General features: G+C 43.0%; 1 protein-coding gene across 10 annotated transcripts in view; it reads left to right on the top strand.

The window, feature by feature from the left end:
* The window catches only part of MAP3K13 (mitogen-activated protein kinase kinase kinase 13), a 76,424-nt gene that overhangs the window by 40,693 nt on the left and 13,406 nt on the right, over positions 1-22,325 (top strand). For 8 of the 10 annotated variants that reach the window (XM_075760751.1, XM_075760753.1, XM_075760752.1 and 5 more), the window contains 4 exons: positions 10,389-10,963; positions 17,835-18,018; positions 18,466-18,657; positions 19,460-19,618. In XM_075760751.1, the coding sequence (XP_075616866.1) occupies positions 10,462-10,963; positions 17,835-18,018; positions 18,466-18,657; positions 19,460-19,618 (1,037 nt within the window). In that variant the 5' untranslated portion in view covers positions 10,389-10,461. Of the gene's footprint in view, positions 1-5,766; positions 5,901-10,388; positions 10,964-17,834; positions 18,019-18,465; positions 18,658-19,459; positions 19,619-22,325 lie in introns of all 10 variants that reach the window. The other 2 variants (XM_075760755.1, XM_075760757.1) reach the window with 1 other exon arrangement.

Below are 22,325 nucleotides of genomic sequence, written 5' to 3'. Positions count from 1 at the left end.
GTAAAGAGTTGGTAAGTGGCTTATCTCCAGTGGATCAGAAAATTGAGTAATGATTTATTTGAAAATCTCTTCATAGGTAAGCAGTTTCACAATTAGTAGTTATTAAAATACGGTTCTACTCTAAGCAGTGGCAGCATAAGAAAGGTTTTACAGTATTTCCTGTTTTCTTATGACTTTTTTTACAGCAAATGTGAGATGGTGACTGATTAGACTGGAGTTGTTCATATCTGGTACCTGCTCCAGGCTTTCTGCAGTTGAGATGTGTGGAGTGGATTTCAAAAAGTAGGACTTCTCAAAATGGCAGTCTTTAAATAAAGCTTTCATAGGTAAAAATAAGAGCAGTATCACATTGGTCATATGAACAGATTTGAAATCAGTGCAGGTTCCTCTTCAGCTCTGGTCCTTGGGCCAGGCTAGGCAGGGGAAGGTGCCTGAACCTTGCTGTGCGTAGAGCATTTTAGCCAAGCTCTCACCTGAGATCCTCTGTTTGGAGGAAAACAGCAGCAGACTTAATTGCTTTTACAACTTCCACTGAGTTTCTCAGCTGTAGCTGAATCAAAATGAGCCAACTGAGGCAAAGAGTACCTCTGCATCTCAGGGGTTTGGCACTTCAGCAAGCCCTGGCTAGCTTATGGGACGGTTGTTTGGGTTTTGTTTTGGTTTTTTTTTTTTCCCCTCCTTGGCAAATAAATCCTGTGCATGGACTTTAGTCTTTTGTAGGCTGCTGGTTTTGTGACATTACAGTAAACCACTCTTGCTTTTTGGGGAGGAGGAGTAAATATTTCACCTAAAACACATACTACTTTGGATCGAATAGCAAGTTGGCAGCTGCAGCAGAAATACCGAGGTGGGCTGGAGCAGAAACACTGTGTGCACTTACTCCCACCCCTATAAATACTCAACATGTATTTTGACCTCTGTCCTCTTTCCCTGTTTACAACTTCAACCGAAAAGTTGGTCGTTGGAGTGGGTTCAAAGGCATTAGCAACAGTTGGGTGTAGGCCAGGGTGAAGAATAGTTTTTTCTGTGTGAAGTACGTGGGTTTTAATCCTCCGGTGAACCTGTAGTTGTTTGTGCTGTTTCTTCTGGAGCAGTTGCTAGCTCAGCATGAGAGGTGGTATAAGGGAAGGAGGGAGAAAGTCCTGGCGGGTCGTGGGTGGGAGGCTGGGCTTTTTCCAGCACAGTGGGCTTGAGGAATGGAGGTCTCTCTGCTTTGACATTTTCTTCATTCCTAGGATGTTTGCCCTTTCCTGTCCCCAACCTGTTCCTCTGTTACCTTCAGGTCTTCTGGAGGACACCAAAATCAGTAATGCAGCTGTACAGCAGAAGCACAGAAAATCTAACCTCACCATCCTTTTGTGTCTGAGGAGGTTCCCAAGTGTTGGTTTATCAACCGTAGTCAAAAAGTGATCTAGTAGGGATGAACCAAGAGGCTGAGTACTGCCTTGGAAGGTCTCTGCAAGGTGTTAGATGGCATGGGTCACGTCAGGCCTCCGGAGGGTTCTCTACAGTTCTTCAGTCCGTGACTGTGTGCTGTCTTGATCGTGTTACCATCACGTAAAGCTGTAGTGGCCTAAGAATAGGATCATACCTCTTGGATGTTGCTCTAACCCCTTAACGCTGTGTCGGTAATACAGGCTTAATAGAGGCTCCTCAGCAAGTCATTGTGCTTGCTTCTCTATCTAGGAGTAATCCTCTTTGCTCGTAGAAGTGTTATGGTGCTTACTAACTACAACTTGGTACTGCTGTCATTTCTCATCTGAGAGATCTGCCAGCTGGATTTCAAGTGTCCCCTTCCATCAGGTGCACATGCTGGATCCGGCACCTGGTGTAATGTTGATAGAGGCCAAAGCATTGCGAGTACCCCAGTTACTTTTGTACTTTCATGGATAGTTGTTCAGTTACTTTAATACTGGGTGTGAAGCATGTAAGCTGTTAGTGCTGAGAAGTTTGTGTGTATAGCTTTTACATGTCAAGTGTGCTTTGCAAATATTGAATAATTCATACCTACTACAAAAATAAGAACAAGCGTGTGAGTGAATTTACCTGAGACCAGTTTGATGCCTTCACATGAATTAAAGTGAGAGTTTGATTCATTCACTGGATTCCTGAAAATACAAATTTGATATTGATCTTCATCCTCAAAGATCTTTCAGGCATTAATTAATCTTAACACTACTCCTTGGAGGAGAAGATGATGTTTCGGTTCTGGAAGTGGGGATATGACAAGATACTGTTAGTTGGTGATACTGGACCATTGTAATGGCTTCGTGCAGCAATGCCGAGCTGTAAGATGTCTGTGAGCTTAACTTTGAGTTTTTCCTGGTTTTTGTAGTTGTAAAATATTTGAATTTAAATCCTTTAGTCTGTTATTGCTATTTAGTAATATAACATGGATCTTTAATGAGGTAAGAAAAAAGTGCAGAATTCTGAAGGGTGAAGAGAGAAAAGGAGCAGAGCAGAGCCTGAAGTCTGCGACTGGGTTTTAAAAGTTGTTTCATACTATGAAGACAGCTGGAAAGATGAAAGAGAAGAGTGTAACTTAAGGTCATTTCTAAATTTTGATCTAAGACAGATTCCAGTAGTAATTCAGTAGTATAAAAGGCTAATCAGCATTTGGTCTGTCTCTTATACCAGCTAAACGTTTTACAATAGTATTGATGAGCCTGTGATGGAGGGTGTCAGTGGCCAGTTAAGACGTCAGAACATTGAATATGAAACTTTGAGTGTTTAATGTATGCACATAGCTCAAGCCATGCAAACAACCAGAGTGAGGGAAAACAGAAGTAGCAAACGGGCGCACGAAGCTAAACCGATTTTTGTGAAGTGCAGTTCTCATAACAGTGTGTTACAAGACGGTCCTTGGTTTGTTACCCCTGTCCCCCAAACTCAGGCAGCTGATAGATTATCCCTTCTTCAAAAACAGAGGACCTCAATTCAGAAACACGGAGAAGGGCTGCTTTGCAATGGAAACATGTAGTACCGAAATCCCGCAGTGAATCTAAGAATCATTATGCAACATCACTTATTTCCTATGGCATCAGATTATGCAATTTCTGAGCAGAAGAATGCAAAGCCCTGGAAAAACACTAGCATTTTAGCAGATCCAAAAATACCTTATACAGGATAGAGGAAGCATTTATGTATGTAGTGCTGAAAATACACAGTTATGTAAGCTGCTTATTTCACAAACTGCACTTTGCAAAGCTGGCTAGCAGGTGAAACAGGAATCAATCTCACTTTCATGGAAATGAGCCGAAGAGGTCTCCCTGAATACAAGGGAGGGTGGATTGGCTCTTTGTCTGCCTTGTTCGCAAAGGTGATTTTTTTTTTTGCTTTGTTTGTTCCTCATGCCAAAAAACCCCCCACAAACCCAACAAAAAAAAAAACAAACCCTGGGTGCTTGATTTCTTTTTCCAAACTGAGCACTACTTCTCCCCCCCCCCCAAATTTGTGATCTTCTGTTGAAGGAGTTCCTAGTTAAATATTTGTCTAGTGTTTGTGGAGGTAGAAATTCATTCCTATGCTGAGGGCTGGTGCAGATGCACAAATTTCGTGTGGGGATAAGAGTCAACACAGTTCTTTTAAGGTGAAGTAATGCCTTGGGAATCTATTAAATGTCTTTGGAGGCGTCAAGAGCATGTGAGAAAAGGGGATCTGATTGATACATCTGTTGGGAATTTGGCAAGAATATTGACTTACCAGAGACTCTTAAGGAAACTAAACACCTATAAAATAACAGGGACACCCCTCTCACAGACAAACGGTGGGTTAAATGGTATGAAATAAGAGCAGGGATAAATAAATACCAATGTTGAAACATTTTTCTCTAAAAGGAGTTGTCATGTGGCTCTGCTTTGGAGATTGCACTACTTGTACTCTTTCCACCTCTTCTTCCCTTATCCAGATCATTTAGGAATATGCTGAAACAAGAGCATTTAGGCTGCTAGACTGTAGAAGTAAGGTGTTCGGGATAATAAACGTGTAAGCCAATTGCAGAGACTACTGGAAGGCTCTCGTGAACTTGGGTGATAGTCAGTCAAACAGTGTTGATCAAATAGAATTTAATCTTAACATCCTGTACGTAAGATTTAGACTCTGAACTAGCTTTTACTGCTCAAAAAGGTCGTAAGAGATGTACGGAAGTTAGCTCAGTGTCCTGAAGCATGCTTAGAACATCAGGTAGCACTAGGGGAATAATTAGGAAAGAAATGAAGAACAAAAATGAACTTTATGCCTTTGTGCATTTCTGCGGTGTGCCGACATCGGGGCTTCTGCCTGTGGTATTACTCCCCCACTTCTAAGATGATACAGGAGAAATGGAAAAGATGTACAGAGGTGGTCAAAGATGCAGAGCAACTTTCCTAGGGTGAATGAATAGGGAATGTGGGAATTTTTAGGTCTGAAAAAAGATGTCAGAAGGGAGAATGAGATAGTTCATAAAATCACAGCTGGCACTAAGAGAATAAGTTGGGTTCAGGTGTCATTGAAACAATGACCAGCTGGTTGGTTGAAGAATGGAATTAGATGAGAGATGCAAAGTGAAGAACAAATAGTTGGTGTTACTTTATGCAGCATATGGGTAAGCTACAAAACTCCTTCCCACAGTATAGGGGTTGCCAAAGTGTTCTGGTTAAAAAAATTCTTGGATGCATTTGCATGGGAAAACTCTAGTTGTGGGCTATAGAAAAATACCACTGTGTGCCGCTGCTGGAGAACGTGAGCACGCTGCAGATCACAGGGACCTGGCTGGGACTGCCCTGGGGAGGGTTTGCTGCTCCTTTTCCTGGGTTTGGGGGCAGGAAATGGGGATGTGTGGTGTCTTCTGCCACTGTAGTCTAGGTGTCACTGATTTCTGCTCTGACAGGCGTAGTTGGAATGTATAAGGTGCATTGCAAACCTCCAGCTGGCTCTGTGCACAGAGCTTGAATTTAGCCATTATGAATATTTCTTGGCTGGTACGCCATGCTATTTTTGTCATTGTCAGAGAGGGTTCAGACCGGAAAGCTAGACAGAGTTCTCTTTCTCACTGACACAGCGACTGACAAAAGTATATTACAACTCTAAAATCACTTTTGCCAAAAAATGATGCTTCCTTGTTTTAGATTAGCCTTTATTCACTATATTCAATCTAACTTAAATCAGCAGACATGTGATTTCAAGCTTCTGTTTTGATAATATGGACATAGCAACATACAACGTAGTTACGTGTCTGTGGTCTCATGTGCTTAATGCCCATGGCTGTATTAAAATATTCTGTTAACATTTTAGAATGCTCATGATAGTTGTGAACCCTAAGCAATTGCCACCACATAGCTCAGGAAATTATTATGGGGTCCACAAAAGTTGGTTGTCTTCTGTTGAGGTGGCATCCAAGTGTTTACTGGAGAAAGGAATTGAAAGTATATATTCCAGTCAGTATTCAGCAGCAGCTACAGAAGTAGCGTAATATTTATCTGACAACCAGAAAGAACAGGGGAAAGCACGAAAAAAGAGAGTGTTTTAACACCTCAGTGTTCCCCGATAAACCTGCTGTTTTCTTGAGGAGTAAGTTAGGGTACGTGCATAAATGTGTTCAGAGCTGTTGCACTGACAATCGGAAAATCTCAGAGGTGGGTCAGATGAAGAATTTTCAACTGTTTTATGAGGAATTAATTATGTTTTGGCAATGTCATAATTGTAATACTTAAAAATAACCCTGGAAACAAAGAGGTTGCATTTTGATGATGTGTATCTCATTCTTTATTAATAAATCTGCTATTACAGTTTGTGTTCAAAACAACCATGCAAAACACAAGCATACATTCCAAGTAATGCAAAGCTGTAAAAGTGCAGCTTAAGAGGAATATCTGATCCACTCATACAGCACTTTCCTCACCAAGAGACCAGGAAAAGAAAAGGTTTGTTGGAATCCTGTGAAATAAAATCATGTGATTTCAAAACCCAAAGGTCAGAAGTGACAGCAAAGCTCTGGTACTTGCCAACTCAGCAACTCTCAGTTCTTTCCCGTGCTAAAGTTGTACAGTGTGGAAGGTCAGGATGGGAGAGCACTGTGTATCAACCTGTTGTAAAAATTCCCAGTAGAAATCGAGAGGTAATCACAAGGGGCAGGAGAACTCAGCTGCAAGATATGTGTAGTGAGATAACTATATTTTATGAGCACGCTTTTTGCAGTTTTGTTACGTTCTAGACCATTTTAAAGTATTGTCCCAAGGAGCATTGCACTAGTGTTGAGATGATGTACACATGAATTGGAGTCGTGTTATCAGTGCAGAAAGGTGTACTTACCTTGCTGTATCTAATGGAGCCAGAAAGAAATCATGCTGAATTCCAGGAAAAAGCAAGGGAACTCCAGGGCTTGAATATAAGTAGTGATATGGCCAGGAATCTCTTCTGATATTTGCTGTGTATCAGCTGGCTAGTTTCTGCCAGCTGCTCTTTTTTCAGCCCTTTGAATGTGGAGCAGACAATTGCTTTTATTTCCTTTGTATATTGGGAGTGCAAGCATAGAATATGCTTGACTGGGTAATACAGGAAATTGTGCTTTGAGGAAACTAACTTAATATTACTAGACATTTGTGCTGATAGGAAACTGCTTTGTACTTACACAACCTTTACAGTATACCAACATTTTGTTTGTGGGCTGTATCTGGAATTGTGATTTGCTACTTTATTTTTAGCACAGCTTTTTAAAGGAGAAACTTCTTATGGTCCGTGCAAGGCATTTGTTTAACTCTGCTGTGTCTTCAAACCTCACCATTGCTTTGACAGTCAGAAATACTGGGTTTGTATAGACAGCCGCATGCTTTGGTCGCTCTGTGTGTGTGAGAACACTTACCAGAGGGATATTTCCAGGAGAGAGCATGCCTTGGGAGAACTGATTTACCTGCTCTGGTGCTGCTTCAGGTAAAATGTCACTTTTCTAATAGTTTTAAACTGCAGTTCAGGCTGTCTGATGTGTTGAGGTGCAGTTTCACTCTTCCTGGAAGAGATGCACTTTGTGTCCCTTCTGTCTGGGCACGGTGGGATTTTTGCCTGGAAAAATACTTTGCCTGGAAATGGAATCATTTACAAGAAGTTGCGACTGCACAAACTTACAGTGAGCCTCAAATTTCCTTATAGATGTAAAATAAATTTGTTAGCTGCAGAGTGCATGAACTCATCAAAATAGCTCAAATCAGAGGGTCTGCCTTAAAGTCTACTTTTGCAGAAAAAAAGTCTGAGTTTCTTAAATATGCACACGATCCTCCTACGACACAGAGCTTTCAGTTTTTAACTTGAAGACTGCTACAGCAGAAGCATCTTTAAGATAGAAACAGAATGCTGCTTAACTATGCTTTTCACTGTGAAAGTTAAGGTGGCACATACAGATCATAAACATCCCAAATGGCAAACAGTCTATGTTTAGTGCCATTTTAAACTTTCAAGAAAATGTTTTTCTTTGCATTGAATGAAACTAAGATTTCTTTTGTTGGGAAGAGTTCAATGTGAATAATCTCAGCCATATCTTTGGTACTCCAACCAGAAGAATAGGGGAAGCGTGACGATAAAGCTTGAAAAATGCTCTTCATCTCTTGTTTGAAGGGATGGCAAGGTCGAAGACAACCTAATTTGTCTGCGTTAAATCAAATTTTGCTAAGGCAAGAGGTTGCACGTTGTAGAATTTACTGTAATATAAGATAATTAAAGAAATTCATTTCCCCAACAAGTCAGCATTGATGCATTGTGGCAGAAAGTGCCTTCTACCCCTCACCCATGCATCTGGACCGCTTCACGCTGGCTTGATACGAAGTTGTTTTAAAATAAATACTGTCGTTTTATGCTCTTAAAACAATGAGTTCACTACACCTCTGAAAAACCAGGCTGCTTATGTAAGTACCTAAGTAAGTCTGTATCATGCCAGTTTGAAAATAATTTTGTAACTTTTACATGCCTTCTCTCCCCATGAAGCAGATACAGTGGCAGGGCATTGTGCTTAAAGGCTTTTTTTTTTTTTTCTTCTTTGAAACATCTAAGTCTTGGAGAAAGCAATTTGATCTGGTAAGACACAGCTGATGTCCCTGAATCTGGGGGTTTGTTCTTGGCTGGGTTATCATAGCCATGGCTGAGCTCTGTTGTGATAGCCCTGAGAACTTCCAGAGGTCCTTGCCAGCCTATATGCCTGTGATTCTGTGATCGGCCTACTGTACGGCACAGAAAATGCACGCGACTTGCCTAAACTTCATCTTTTTATTGAGATTTAAAAAACAAAAAAAGGATTCTCTGTGTACACTTGCACTGTCAACTGCATTGAGCCCCCATCCTGGTGGGAGGCTGCAGGTGTCAGTAGGGCAAATAATAATTGTGAAGTCAGAAAACTGCATGGAAAAGTAAAAGCAAAATCCTAGCCTTTATTAGTGTGTTTTGAGAGCTGTGTACCAGCAAAACAGTTTTATTCTCCAGGTCTGATTTAATCCTTAATGCACTTCTCATTGTTTAATTTGAGATACTTTTGGGATGCTCTTGCCCCATATTCTTATTTTGGCTCTTACTCTAGGGTTTCTTGCAGGGAAAACTGATGTTTTATTTACATTGCTTAATGTGCTGTGTTATGAAAAGCAGGTTCCACTGTAGGAACACTGGTCACATTTTGATTTTGCTTAAAGATTCACTTGTCTCTCCCAGACCTCTGGAAATGAGCAGGGGCAGCACCCAGGAGCATTGAATTGGAGTTGTTTTGGTATTTTCCTGAAATTCTATTCAGGTCTGAAACTTTTCCCTTCTTTATATTGACAACAAAATCTGTGATCATATAACAATTATTACTAGTAGTAACCATACTACTGCAATCACCCTACACCTTCCCACGCTGGGGAATCAGTCAATGTAACGCTGGTCACAGGTAGGTGAGGAATAACCAGCTCTGAGCTTCCTGTACAAGTCTAATTCAGCTCCTTTACTAGTCTGGACTGTGCTCCAATTTTTGCCTCACTTGCTATTTTGCTTTCTTTTAAAGAGCAGAGTTTGCAGCCTAAATGACGTTCTTCTAATAAAGCTTTTAGGCATACCCCATGCGATCGGGCGGAAGTACGGGAATGTAAAACAGGCTCCTGGCTGTTCCCAGCTGCCGCTTCTGCTGTTGGAGAGGGACTGGAGCCCAGGGCATGAGTCTTACATGGCTGAAGGTGTTATCTCTCATCTCTAATGACCTCATCTTGAGAAGTTATGGGACTGAGCTGTTCCCTTTCGATTGGCTGCATGCTACCTGGCCACCTCTTTCTTCCTTGCAGTGGCTGTTTGCAGAGCCCAAGACTTTGCACCCGGTGTAACTGATCTTGCTTTTCAATAAAATAGCTTCTGTTACTGCCATTTTCTTCCCCCCCCCCAACTTCATATGGAATTTAAAATCAGACTTTGTTCTGTGTTACGGGCTGAATGCGCTTGATTACTTCTGGCACAAAGTTAGAGACTCGTGTTTCAGAAGTGGCTGTCCCCCAGAAAAGTGCTTTGGCAGCGGGGCAGCTACCGCAGCGTGACCCCCGGCTCTCGGCCCGGCTCTGTAGAAAGGCGGCACTACGCTGGATTGTGGAAAAAGGGTCTTTCAGTGGAACACGTAGCAAGAGATGGGGCAAACTGTTTAAAAGGGACGCCAGCTCTGAATTTATATGCAACCTGCCAGGAACATCACGCAGGGAGAAAAGTGGAGAGCAGTGGGAGGAGATGCTCTTCAGGCTTGTGGAAGGAGGGAGATCGGAGAGGAGGGTATACTGCTCTCATGAAGCTCTCTAAGTCTTAGTCATTTATGAGGGTGGCATGTACGTGGTTAGAGAATAATAGCATATCTTGCTTTATACTTGAAAGGATTAAACTAAAGGACCAGGATGGTCATAACTAGGAGGGGCTCTGAGGGAGCAGCTACAAACCGTCCCTCAGTGGATTCAGGCCACCCGTATCGCTGCGCTTTGTTTCTCTAACGCCTTGTCTCAAGGGTTTGTAGAGGAATCCTGAGCTTGTGGGCTGTGCCAGACCCAGAATCAGCAACTGGACTCAAACCATACCTGAGCTGAGAAATGCCTGGGGGTCAACTTCAGTCTGACAAATGCTATAGTAGCCATGAAGAAAGAGCTCTTTGCTGCAAAGAGTCTTTCACAGTTTTGACCTTTAGGTTTTTGTTTAAAACTTGTGGTGTTTGTTTACTGGGAATTCCTGCGGTAGGTTACTGAGGGTGCTGTGTTAGTGGAGTTTCTGTTGGAATAATTTTTTTGCTTCTTTTAGGGCAGTAATTATTTACTAAGTATCAGCAGTTAGCTGGAATGTCTAGTTAATTATCAGCTCGCCTCTGTGAATGTGCACGTAGTGAAAATACTTAAATAAAAATTTGAAAGTTGTTCTTTTTCCTCTTGTTTCAGGTACTGGGTCCATGTGTCACATCTGAATTGTGTTGTACTGATTCTCTAAGTACCAGCTCGGACCATCTCCTTGATGCACACTCACGGCATCATGGCCAGTACTCGGGAGCGCCTGAGCTTGTCTTCCTCTCCAAACTCGAACGGCAAAGCTTTCTGTGAAGATAAAGACTTTAGTAGGTTACATGATGAACATGCACCTACTGGAAACCACCCGTCCCCCGAGCTCATAGAGGATGTGCGTGAGAAGGGCTTGCTGCAGGCAGACCTCATCGAAAACATGAGCAGCCCGGTCACTGCAGCAGTGCTGACCAGCATCAGCGAGGACTCTAGGGACCAATTTGAGAACAGCGTGCTGCAGCTGCGAGAACAGGATGAGTCTGAAACAGCCATTCCTCAGGGCAACAGGAACACTATGGATGGAGAGAGCAACAGCGGAGCGGATGATGTTAAAGTCCAGTTCAACAGATCAGGCAGCGGGAGCGGTGGGTTTCTTGAGGGACTTTTCGGTTGTCTGAGGCCCGTGTGGAACATCATAGGCAAGGCATACTCCACAGACTACAAACTGCAACAGCAAGGTAAGTAGGGAAGCAAACCTGTATTGCTTCTGGGGGAATGTGTGAAGATGAGGAAAGCAACCCAGGGCTTCTTCCCAGCTTTCCATGTGACTGTTCTTGTCTCGTGCAGCCCTATTATGGGTTTGCAGAGAGAAATCCTGCACTGTATAGCCAACAGCTATCATTTGTAGCAAAGGCAGCTCGTGATGGAGTCAAAAACAATTGCCTGTTCTGACCCATGCCGTGGACTGTTGTGACAAGGTCTGAACCTGAACCGAGTATTTGTGTAAGTGAGGATCAGAAAGAATTGTTGTTGAACACAGATATTGTACCAGCTACTTCATTTCTGCAATCCTTTCATGCCAGATGAAAAACATTGACATAGGCATTTCTACTCCTGCATGTGTATGTGCAGGCTGTCTCCAGTTGACCACCAAATAGCAGAAGTATTGCTTCTCTATGGGCACGTTACGTGAACTTTTATGTCTTTTTGTTCAGGAGTAATTTTGCTCTTTAAAATATCATTCAGTACTTATCTTTCCAGAAATACATCCTTTAATGTTTATACCTTTTTCATTTAGATGTGTAAATGTGTAAGCGTTTGTGTGAGTGTGGCTATAAATATATATCTCTCTCTATATAAAAAAAAAAAAAAGTGGTTTGGGAATAAGTAATGTCCCAGTCAATCACAGACATATATCTTTAGAGGCTACTGAAAGCTGAAGAGCAGAGTATGCTCTGCCTTTGGTGTCTAATTTCCCCCTAGCACGGGGGGGGGCAAGTGGCAGATGGGGAAAGAACAAGCTGTCATTAGAATTAAGGAGCTGAAATGGTTGAGGCTTATTGAAAATGGGAACAGCCTGGCCACCGTACTATACCGTGGGGTAAAAGTCTCCTCTGTTGCTGTGATCATGACTTGATCAAATGGGTTTCTGGCATAGACAAATTATAAGATGTGTGGTCAGAACACCCATCTGAGTGGTTCATATCTAAACCCCCAAGTTGGGCTGGGGAACAGTTCCCAATATGAGGGAACAGAGCTGTTCAGTAACATGTTGGGTGAATCTGCCTTGAAAAAAAAACCTTACTACTTCTTGTGAGAGTCAGTCATTTCCAGCTCATAACTCTGAGCAGGGACACGCGCCTCCGTGTTGCAGAACGGCAGGTGCCTTCCTAAGCAGCAGCCTCTTGTCTCTCCGACCTGTGTGCTCAGCAAGAGTCTACTTGTTCCTGAAATCCTTTGGTTCTAAGTTGCATCTGCGTGTTGTAAACTCAGTATGTCATGCATGGTTGAGTCTATAAATAAAAAAGGTGACTGAAAATTCCTTGGGGAATTAACACTTTTGGGGTGATTGCACAATATGTGGGGACAGATGTAGCGAGTTTTGGAAGAGGCTGCATCTGGCTGGGGAGCCAGCATGCCTTGTGAAGGAAAACGAGCTTCAGAGCAGTGGGGTAACATCCAAAGGAGTTGCGATGTCAGCGTGTCTGTGTTCTGCTGCTTTGGTTTGGATGCTCACTGGTTTTAAGTGAAGCTGAAACTTCTCAAGGAAAGGAAAGAGAGATGTAGAGTTATGTCGGCTGCTTCCAGCAATTCTGTGAGTATCCCGTGCAAGCTCTATCTCACCAGGTCAGACTTCTCGTTGTCGAGAGCTGCTGAGCCATCACGTACTTGCATGTGCCTGTAAGCTCAGGTGGGTGGCTTCAGGAAGGCTACCTGTGAGGCGAAGAGATTGTATTGCGCATATAATTGGGACAGCAGATGCATTGGAGACCACAGTTTAATATGTGCTCTGATGGCCCACTGGGGACACTTTCTTTTGTATGAAAGTCGCTAATAAAAAAGATTGAAGTGCTAACTAATGAAAACAAGCAGCTGAGAGCTTTGCTGGGTTTGGAGGGTGCACATAGAGCTCCTCTTTATACACCCAGAACTATCTCGCTGTTCTCAGTGTCATGAGCACGTTTAGAGCCATAGATTCATGGATGCTTTGCAGTTTGTTGGCATTAGGCCCTTCCTAAAAGGGTAATTTTGAAATGGCTACAGAAGTGGTAAGACTGAAGATTAATTGGGATCTGCTATCTGTGGCCTGTGTGGTTTAGCTGCACCTTCGGTGTCTTCACTGTCATAAATGAGAGTGAAAAGAAGATTGTTTGTTTGTTTGTTTTATTTATTTTTCCACTGGAGCTGATCAGTTGGACAGATCTCTGATGGTAGTAGTGCGCTTCTATTATCCACGGATAAACCTTTTAAAATTGCTTCTTTGTTAAAACTTGAGGATTTTGTCAGAATATTCATGTCCTGTTTTCCAGATGATCTCATTCTTGCTTCTTGCCATCAGGAAATCTTCTTTGTGTGTGTTTCATCAGCTACATACAAACCAGCAGTTTAGTAACTGCTGTACATGATTGCTTTTATTTTTTCTGTCTTTTAGCAAGAGTGCAGAGGATGCAAGTTTTGTGTTTGTGCAAGTGTTATGTGTTTGGAGAAGACAGGCTGTGGAAGTGTCTCTGGCCCTTCTAGCAGTAGAAGGGGGCTTGCGATGGCCTTTCATTCTCTTGGGAGCTTATTTACAGCTGTGGGCTGGTGCCGTAGATCTGTGCAGATGATCCTTCCCCTCTTTGTGACACAACTGCTTTAAACCAGAGGAGTGTTTGGCCACTAGTCCAGGAGCAATCCTTTGGGTTGGGCTGAATCAACAGCTGGGGTAGGGGTCCGGTTTGGACGTGCACCCATGGGAACTCCATGTTGCCTGTATTCACCAGCATCTCTGCTTACCCGTTTTGGGTCTTCTTCAGGCAGCTGCTCCTCTTCTATGACCAGAAGTTGCCCGAACACTAGAACACAGTGGTGGTGGTGTGATGTGGTTGCAAGTAGTAAAATATAAATAGGTTTCATGCCCCTTGCAAACGTCTGATACTGGAGTCCATATTGCCTGCTTGGCTCGTGACTTGGCAAATGGGGGAAAAGCCAAGAACAACTTTTACGTGATTCCACCTTAGCTTCTTGTTGAAATCACTCCTTGAGTTTCCTTCTCAGCATCTGAGACTGTCATCAAGAGGAGTGCATTTCTGTGCTTCCCTTGAGGACCCACGCTGGACAGAGCTTTGCTCAGCTGGAAGTTGCTGCAGGGTGGTCTGCTGGTTGTCTAAGCAGTGCCAGTTGCTGCTGTTAAATGCTCTACCTGCTTGGTGAATAGTCATTCCTGCAGGGACCATTTGCTTTTGTATTGGTCAGTGGCTGCCAGTTGGTTATCTGAGGTTTAAGTATTTTGGGTTTGACCAGTAAAATCACTCCTGACTCTTTTTTTCCCCATTGTTTGCCCTGATTTCTACAGGCTGTTGGTGAGTGTAAAGACCGTTGGTGAGTGCTTTCAGGGAGATAGACTTAGTTCTTTAATTTGTGTCTACCAGTTATTTCACTTGGATCATTGGGGCTCTAGCACTTTATAGTATGACTTGTTTGTGCTTTCTATGGACTTGTTAGACTTTTGAGCCATTTCCTTTGGATTAAGAATCTGTCTTCAGGAGTTGCATTCACCTTCCCTTTCACAAGTTACGTGTTTATTGTCATTGTGTGACATTTTTGCGTAAACACGGAGACCAAGGTGCTTTATGAAGTGTGCTTGTGTCTGTGGGTTTTTTTGTAAACCAGAGATGATGCTTGTCATAATGCCAATGCTGGCGAGAGGCCAGCGCTGGCAAACAGCAAAAAATTTGCTTCAAATAGATTGACTCAATGGCTCAGGCTGCTCCTGCCTTTCTTCCCCATGGGAAACAGATTCCCATCATTCTACTCAAATGGTTCTTAATCACCTTAGAAACACAAGGTCTGGCGTAATTCCTGCTGCTATTACACTTTAATTTATTTAGGGGAACTATCCCACAGGTTTCTTTAGGCCCAGAAGAGTCTGGAATAAAACCCACTCCATCCTGGTAGGAGATACCCTCATCTTTCTTCTGCTGGAGGAGCAGGGAGTGCTAGGAGAGCTGTAGCAAGCTCTGCAGTCTGGGCAATCTCAAAGGATGTCAGATGGAGCAATGTTAATGGACTTCTTGAACAAGGCTGGCAGTACAGTCAAGTCTTGATTAGTATGTCCAGACGTGTCTCCTTGCCACCTTTCTGATCATCTGAGGTGTTACTCTTCTGAACAGAAACTTTGGCTTAACTACAGTTAGTCATTGTAGCCACACACCCAAGTTCTTGTAGCTGGTTTATTCAAGTCCTTTTCTGTTTCAAGGTGTTGACATGACAGAGATCTCGGCATCATCTCTCGCATGTTTCTGTGTTTCTTGTTGTACCTGCCGTGTAGATGTGCCATAGCTGGAATGGCCATAATTCACCGTTCTTTGCTTCAGGCTATGGTGGGCTGTTCAAGATGGGCAGTGGGGCGAGCTTCATAACATCCTGTCCGGGTGATGTGCACAGTCTTAACTTTCAGCTGTATTCAGCTGGCAGTGTGTTGAGTCCTCTCTTTTCCAGCCTTGCCCATTGCCATCTGCAGAACTGACAAGCCTAACTTTGTAGTACTGACCCTTGTCAGCCTGGTGTCCTTGAGGGTGGTCCCGTAGGGAGCTTGTACGCAGGGGGATTTAGATGCATTTTTAAATCGGTGGGTTTGGGCTGTAGTAGAAAATGCATTAAAATACGTTAAAGGTCACATATGGTTTGGCTCTTTGTTTTTCTTGAAATTCCCAAAGATGTAGGATTGTTGCTTCCCTGAATCATGCCCTTGATGATAGGGTGCAAGTGGGATATGGGAAAGGATATATCTTATCAAACAAGCACGAGGTGATTTTGCAGGAGGAAGTGCATGAACTTTTGCTTATTTGGTTTACAGTCTCTCTCTGCCTTTGCCATTGCAGAGGTTAATAGGTAATATTAAAGGAAAATTAGGGCTCCTAGGTGATAGCAGTATAGTTACTCATTACTGCTCAGAAACTTTGGGAAATAAACGTTGTGTGCCTTGTACTGGAAAGGCAGTCTTCACACATGTAAAGAAACAGCTATTTCAGTACAACAGAATAGTTTCAGTGTTGCCCACGTAAAAATACTGTTCATCAACAAACACAAAAATCAACTGTATTTGCCACCTTCTTTCAGAAGCAATGCATTTGTGAATTAAATAGAAATACAGATCTTCTGAATTTATTTATGTTTCCTTATTTAAAGAACTGTCTTGAAATGCCTAAAGAATTAAATACCAGTTATAAGTATTGTGACAAAAAAATTGCTCTAGCTGTTTGGTGAAGAAGAATGCTTATTATTTTAAAATACTTGAGTGTCCTGTGGTCGAGATAGTGGTCACAGCATGTTTCATGCATTAGTTTCTGTTAGGTCCTTGCTTCGATACCAAAGGACACATTTGCTGTTAGGAAATATCACCTTCACAGAGTCATGGCATTTTTGAAAATTGAGGATAGGGATCATCCGCTGCAAATCCTCGCTGCTTGGGGTTGCTTAGGTATAATGCATTTCAGTTGAGAGCTGGATGCGCCGTCTTAATGTTTTTGTAAGGTTGCAAGTGGATGTATCAGTACTAAAAATAGAGTTGTGTCTGTGAAGAAACATGTGCTGAGGATTGAACTTTGCCCTGCCAAGTCGAAGGAAATTTTTGCTGTAGATTAACAATGTGTGTGTTTTCTAGTTCAGTGAGCAGAACGGGCTCGGTGGTCTGGCTCGGGATGGGAGCTGCCTTTCCTTGGCCGTGCCTGGAGAGCAGTCATGCTGCAGGAGACGTCCAGCTAGTGTCTGACTGTCGCAGGAATGATTTGAGGGAAAGATTTGAATCGGGGTCAGTCTAGAGACAGTTTGGGTATATAAGTTTCCCTTCGGTGATGACAATATCTCAAATGGACACTTTTGCCTAATCCCAGTTGCAGCCCTGTGAACTCCAAAGGCTCGGAGGCTGGATCAAAGACCTGTCTTTGCAACAGGCGTGACTTTCTTTTGTTTCAGAAATAAGTGGGTGACTTGTTTTTGCTGCTAAATAATTTATTCTCTAAATGTACACATTTATTGAGTTACAGTAAATAAATTATTGCCTGCCTTTTGTTTTGCTGTTTGTGGGATGTTAAAGTAATTTCAAGGCAACTTGCAGACAACAAGGCTTTTTGTTCCGATGGGTACAACCGTCTTGAAACAGTTTATACAGTGCTGCTGGACCACTCTGGCGGTATCCCTACAAGATGCATATGGGTACTGCAGAGGAGGAATCTCTTAAGAATTTTTTTGCCCATTTGACACTGATATACACAGCGTTGGCGTGGGAGAGACCTGTTTCTGTGACTGGTGGTGGTAGTTAATGTGCTTTGTTTTGGGTAATTTGGTGGTTGCTGGTCTGTGTTTTACAACCTGTCTGACTTTGTCTTTTATTTACTATTTTTGCCCTGTTTCAGGGAGGGAAAAAACCCTCAAATTTTTCTTTTTTTGTTTGCCAGTTGTCAATGTTAAATGTTTCTTCTTATTTAAGCAATGGAGTCATGTATTTTATAAGAGATATACCATCATCGTTCAGTTTTGGAGTAGAGGACCTGCTCCCTAAATTGCCAATCCCGTGTCCCTGGTATGTTAAGTTGCCACCTGCCGGGTCGAAGTGGCTCACCTGAGGGTCAACTCTGTTGAAAAAGCCGATGGGAGGATGGGGAGAAACAGGCTGGAGGTGACCAATGGGGAGAGGAGCTGGATGAAATAGAAGCTGGGGCTGAGCATGTGCAGTGTGTGCTTCAGCTGCACCTGTACTGGGAGGAGACACCATCTACCACCCCCAGAAAAGTCGTCCTCAGGATATAGCAAGGGAGATGGCAAGTGCTGTCCTGGTGTGATCTTGCAGCAGAACATTTTTGTGGTTCTTGATCTTTCACGTGGTTTCCGTTGCTTGCCTGTGTCTAGATACCTGGGAGGTCCCATTTGAGGAGATCTCGGAGCTGCAGTGGCTGGGCAGCGGCGCACAGGGAGCCGTCTTCCTGGGCAAATTCCGGGCGGAGGAGGTGGCCATCAAGAAAGTGAGAGATCAGAACGAAACGGATATCAAGCACTTGCGGAAACTCAAACATCCTAACATCATCGCGTTCAAGTAGGTTGTGAAATTTGTTAGAAACATACCTGTAGCCAGGGATATTGCTTATGTACCCTGGCCAAGTTTTTAAAATCCAGGGACTAAGCTGTCTGTAGGACAAAATGGGCAGTTACACTGCCTCTCAAATTGTTGCACATTGTTGTGAAAACAAAGCTATGGATGCTATTCTCACCCGATGCCGCGCTTTGCACGCAGGCTCACAAAACGCCTGCTGTGAACCCTACAAATCTGCAGGTGTAGAAGTTGAAGGAAACCCACCCCTGTCATCAGCGAGTTTCCTCCTGTGCAAAGCACACAGGAATTGCCTCAGGAAGGCAATATTAGCAGATGCTTGCCCACGCAGAGTAAACAGTTTACTCTCCTGCCTTTTGATTGTCACCTTTGAGAGTTGCTCTAGGACTTCTACTCTACTGATCCTCACTAGCTGGGTGTTTTCTTTGACAGGGGAGTTTGCACTCAAGCCCCGTGCTACTGTATTATCATGGAGTACTGTGCGCATGGACAGCTCTACGAAGTCCTGCGAGCGGGGCGGAAAGTCACCCCTCGGCTGCTTGTGGATTGGTCCACGGGGATTGCAAGTGGGATGAATTATCTGCACCTTCACAAAATCATCCATCGAGACCTCAAGTCGCCAAAGTGAGTCTCTAGCTACATAAACATCCTCCAGTGTGGTTGTCTTCTTTTTCCTTGAGGAATTGTTTAAAGTTAGGTCAAAAGCCCCATTATTTTTTTTCCATGTTGACTGAAAACTAATGAAACTAATGAAATTTATTGTCACATCTCTCCTGGGCTGAAGCTGGAAACTTTACCACTATCTTACATGATAAATACCAGTCAGGAAATATTTCTAATGATTTGATGGTGTCTGGTCCTTTTTGAAAGTGGGATATTCTGTTGCCTTCTGCTTTTTTATTTTTCCTTCTTATTTGTTCTTTTGTTATTTCTCTGGTTTTCTAGAATGTGTCTTTCTCATTTCTCTGTTGCTTTCTGACTAAAACTATCTGACTGCTTATATTCTTAGTCCCTAGACGTTTATCACTTCTTTAGCCTGCGACATGACTGTGACAGTGTGTTAGGATAATACTTTTAGATGGTTTACAGCACAGCTTAAGATACAGCTTTACTAAAATTTTAAAACGTCCCCAGATGTAGTAAATCTTCAGTGACTTGTTAATTTGCAATTTAGTCAAGATTGATTTTTTTTTTTTTTTGACTTGGAGCATTTAGAAATGCATTTGAAGCACAAAATGCGACTGCCCCAAAGAGAGTGAGTGCTTTCGTCGGTGTAAATGCGTAATCTTTTTTCTTGTGCTGCAGTTGTGAAGAGCATAGCCTCATCAACCATTAGTGTTGATTAAGAAGGGATTTACTCCCAGTGGCTGTTGTACAAGAAAAACTGCGAAATGCTGATTTCTTTTTTTTTTTATTTTTCCTCCAGCGTTTTGGTTACACACACAGATGCAGTAAAAATTTCAGATTTTGGTACATCTAAAGAACTCAGTGATAAAAGTACCAAAATGTCTTTTGCGGGAACTGTGGCTTGGATGGCCCCAGAGGTGATACGCAATGAGCCCGTCTCTGAAAAGGTGGATATCTGGTGAGTAGTATTAATGTTTAAGTATCTTCACCTTCTGTTTAGCTACTTGGTTTCCCAACACTTTACATGTTCAGCGCTTTTGTTTTCATTCAAGGCATGGGGATAGTTTGCTCTGCGGTGGACTCTTCCTTTCTCCATCTGCCTAGTGTCCTGACTTTGTTACTGAACCATGGGCTATAATGGAAAGAGAAGTGACATACGTGTGTAAGAGTTGTGTGCTGAGGTCTGAAGGTACCTAGTGGAACTCGATGCAGACTATCTGTGTCCTGCAGTAAGCACATGCCACAGTTCTTCCCTGTGTCATTATTCAGGCCAGAGCTTTCTTCCACTCCCGGTGCTTAGGGTCCCCTCAGCAATTTCTGTAGCCGGGGTATTTTCACTTGCTTTCTACCCTCTCAGGGCCTCACTTGAACTGTAGGGAGGCCTCTCCTCTGCTAGCTTGAAGGGTCTGATGAGCTTTTGTTTTCTCCATACTGGGCTTGGTTGTTGTATGTATGGCCATGGGATTATAGCCCAGTGAATCTAACCCTGGATTCAAGAGGGAGGAAACCAGGATACAGTGTAAGACTTTTCAATACCTATTTCCATCCCATGTGAAATGTCCTCTGTGCAAAGGAACTCAAGGAAAGGATCAGAACTCTATGCTATTAAAAATGCATATTAAAAATGTCCTCCGAGAGGACTGGGCCTCGGAGCTCCTTTGGGATGCCTCTCCACAGGTTTCAGGGTCCTCAAGGGAACTGCATCTCTGCTTCTGCTGTGTTATTTTTGCATATTAAATGTCAGTAGCCAGGACAAATGGCCTTCTCCCTGCTTTACAGCCAGGATGAATTTTCCTTCTTGCGGTTTTTCAGCTTCAAATGCTGCCACCTCCCTCACGCAGCATGAAGCTGCAGGTCAAAGCCGCGGGTGGCTCAGAGTGTGAGTGCAGTCCGACAGCAGCCTGCTGCTGGTGTTTTAGCTCGGAGCTGGGTCGTGACTTGAAGTCAAGATTTCCTGTAGGGAAAGGGAAAAATCTCGTAACGTGCGGTATGCAGCTCTTCTGGTGCCCGCAGTGTTCTGCGCGTTCATTTTGTGTGGATGTGGCAGGCCACAGCATAGCTAGCTCTTCTGGGAGAAGCTCTTGGATTGTTTGTTTTGGAAAGAAAACACACTCACCATTTGTCTTCTGAGCTCCTCCCTTTGAATCACAGGTTCATGAGGAGGAGTGGTGCTGGATTTCCACCCTCAGCTTTCTGTCCTTTAGCATGGCTGACATTCAGGAATATTGTGTGGAGCATTGTGTCCAATAAAAACCAGCTGCTGACTCCGCTGAGGACTGTGGGCACTCCTTTACTCCTTTCCTCGGTGACTTAGAGATGTTGCTCTTTGGTGCAAACCCAGAGGTGCCTTTGGTGCAAGTTCCTCTTGAGTCTGCTGCAGTGGTGATTGCTCAAACTCCTCCTTGACATCCCTTCCTCCCCAAGATGAGTAAAAACGATGTTCATGAATGCTGACAACAAATGAGAACAGTTCCTAAGCTGCTTATATGTCTGCTCTCTCTCATCTTTAACAGCATGCTAAAAAAAAAAAAAAATCTATAATCTTATCAGGAGTCTTGAAAATCCTTTGTCAGTTCTTAATCATAACAGAGCTGAAACCAGATGGGGTTTCCTGGTAGCTTGTCCAACCACCTGGATCCCTGCTTTCCTGCAGCCCACGGAAAAAAATTTCCAGAGAAAAACCATTCAAATGCTGCTTGTTTTGGTGTTTGGCTTTTTTCTCCCCCTCGCATGATTCGAAGCTTTGAAAGCGCAATGTTTTTCACACGAAGTTCTGGTTCCTGAATCATGGTTGTTCAGATCCAGGCAAGTTTGTCCCTTAGATGTTCTTCTGTACTTAATAAAAGCAACTTGGTATTAGTACAAGGCAGAAACATGCTTTTCACCTGGTTTGACTCGCCAGCGTGCTTGGCAGGGTCGGTGTCCCACAGATGGATGGGGCATGTGAGTAAGGTGGTATGTCGGGGTTTGAAATGGAGACGGTTGTACCTCACCTCGTATCGCAGCCTGGTGGTTAATGTGCAGCGAGAGTGGTGGTGGTTCTCAGCGGCATTTTGTTTGCCTCTGTATTGACTGGTTTGATATTTCTTTGGTGTTTTATTGGGTGAAGATTGTAAATAATACAAATAACTGCTGTTCTAAGTTAAGGTTTTGGTCCTTACTGATCATTTCACTAAGGAAGAGAAGCAAATTTTTCTTACCTATATCTTTCAGTTCTTGTAATAGGAGGTTCTTTTCCAGGCAAAGTTACCTTAATTATTTTTTTTGTTCTTTTGCCGTACTTTTTTTGTGCTGAAGAAAGGATCAGATGTGCTTTTGATACTGACACTTACGCACGTTGCATTTGTTTCTTCACTTCTGTGTTGCAGTCGTTGTAGCGATGAGTCTCAAACTTATGGAACTCTTACCTAGGAGTACACATAACAGCAGAGGGAGCTTTTGGCTAGAGAAAAAAAATAAATTAAATGGAATATACTGAAAAACACGCAAAACACAATCTTTGTTCTGTTTTCTCTAAGACGCTTACCAGTTCTGTCTGTCCTGTAGGCTTTTGACTGTTCTTATTGGTAAGAACAGATCATCTGCTATCTCAGAAAAGCTATCTTTCCTCTTCATTTAACAGGAGTAAGATTTCATGTATCCAGAAAAGCTTCTGATGTGCTTTC

This window comes from Balearica regulorum, chromosome 9 (assembly GCF_011004875.1).
Source record: "Balearica regulorum gibbericeps isolate bBalReg1 chromosome 9, bBalReg1.pri, whole genome shotgun sequence".
NCBI lineage: Eukaryota > Metazoa > Chordata > Aves > Gruiformes > Gruidae > Balearica > Balearica regulorum.
Note: the sequence above shows the minus strand (reverse complement) of the source record. Positions and strands in the feature narration are given on the sequence as shown.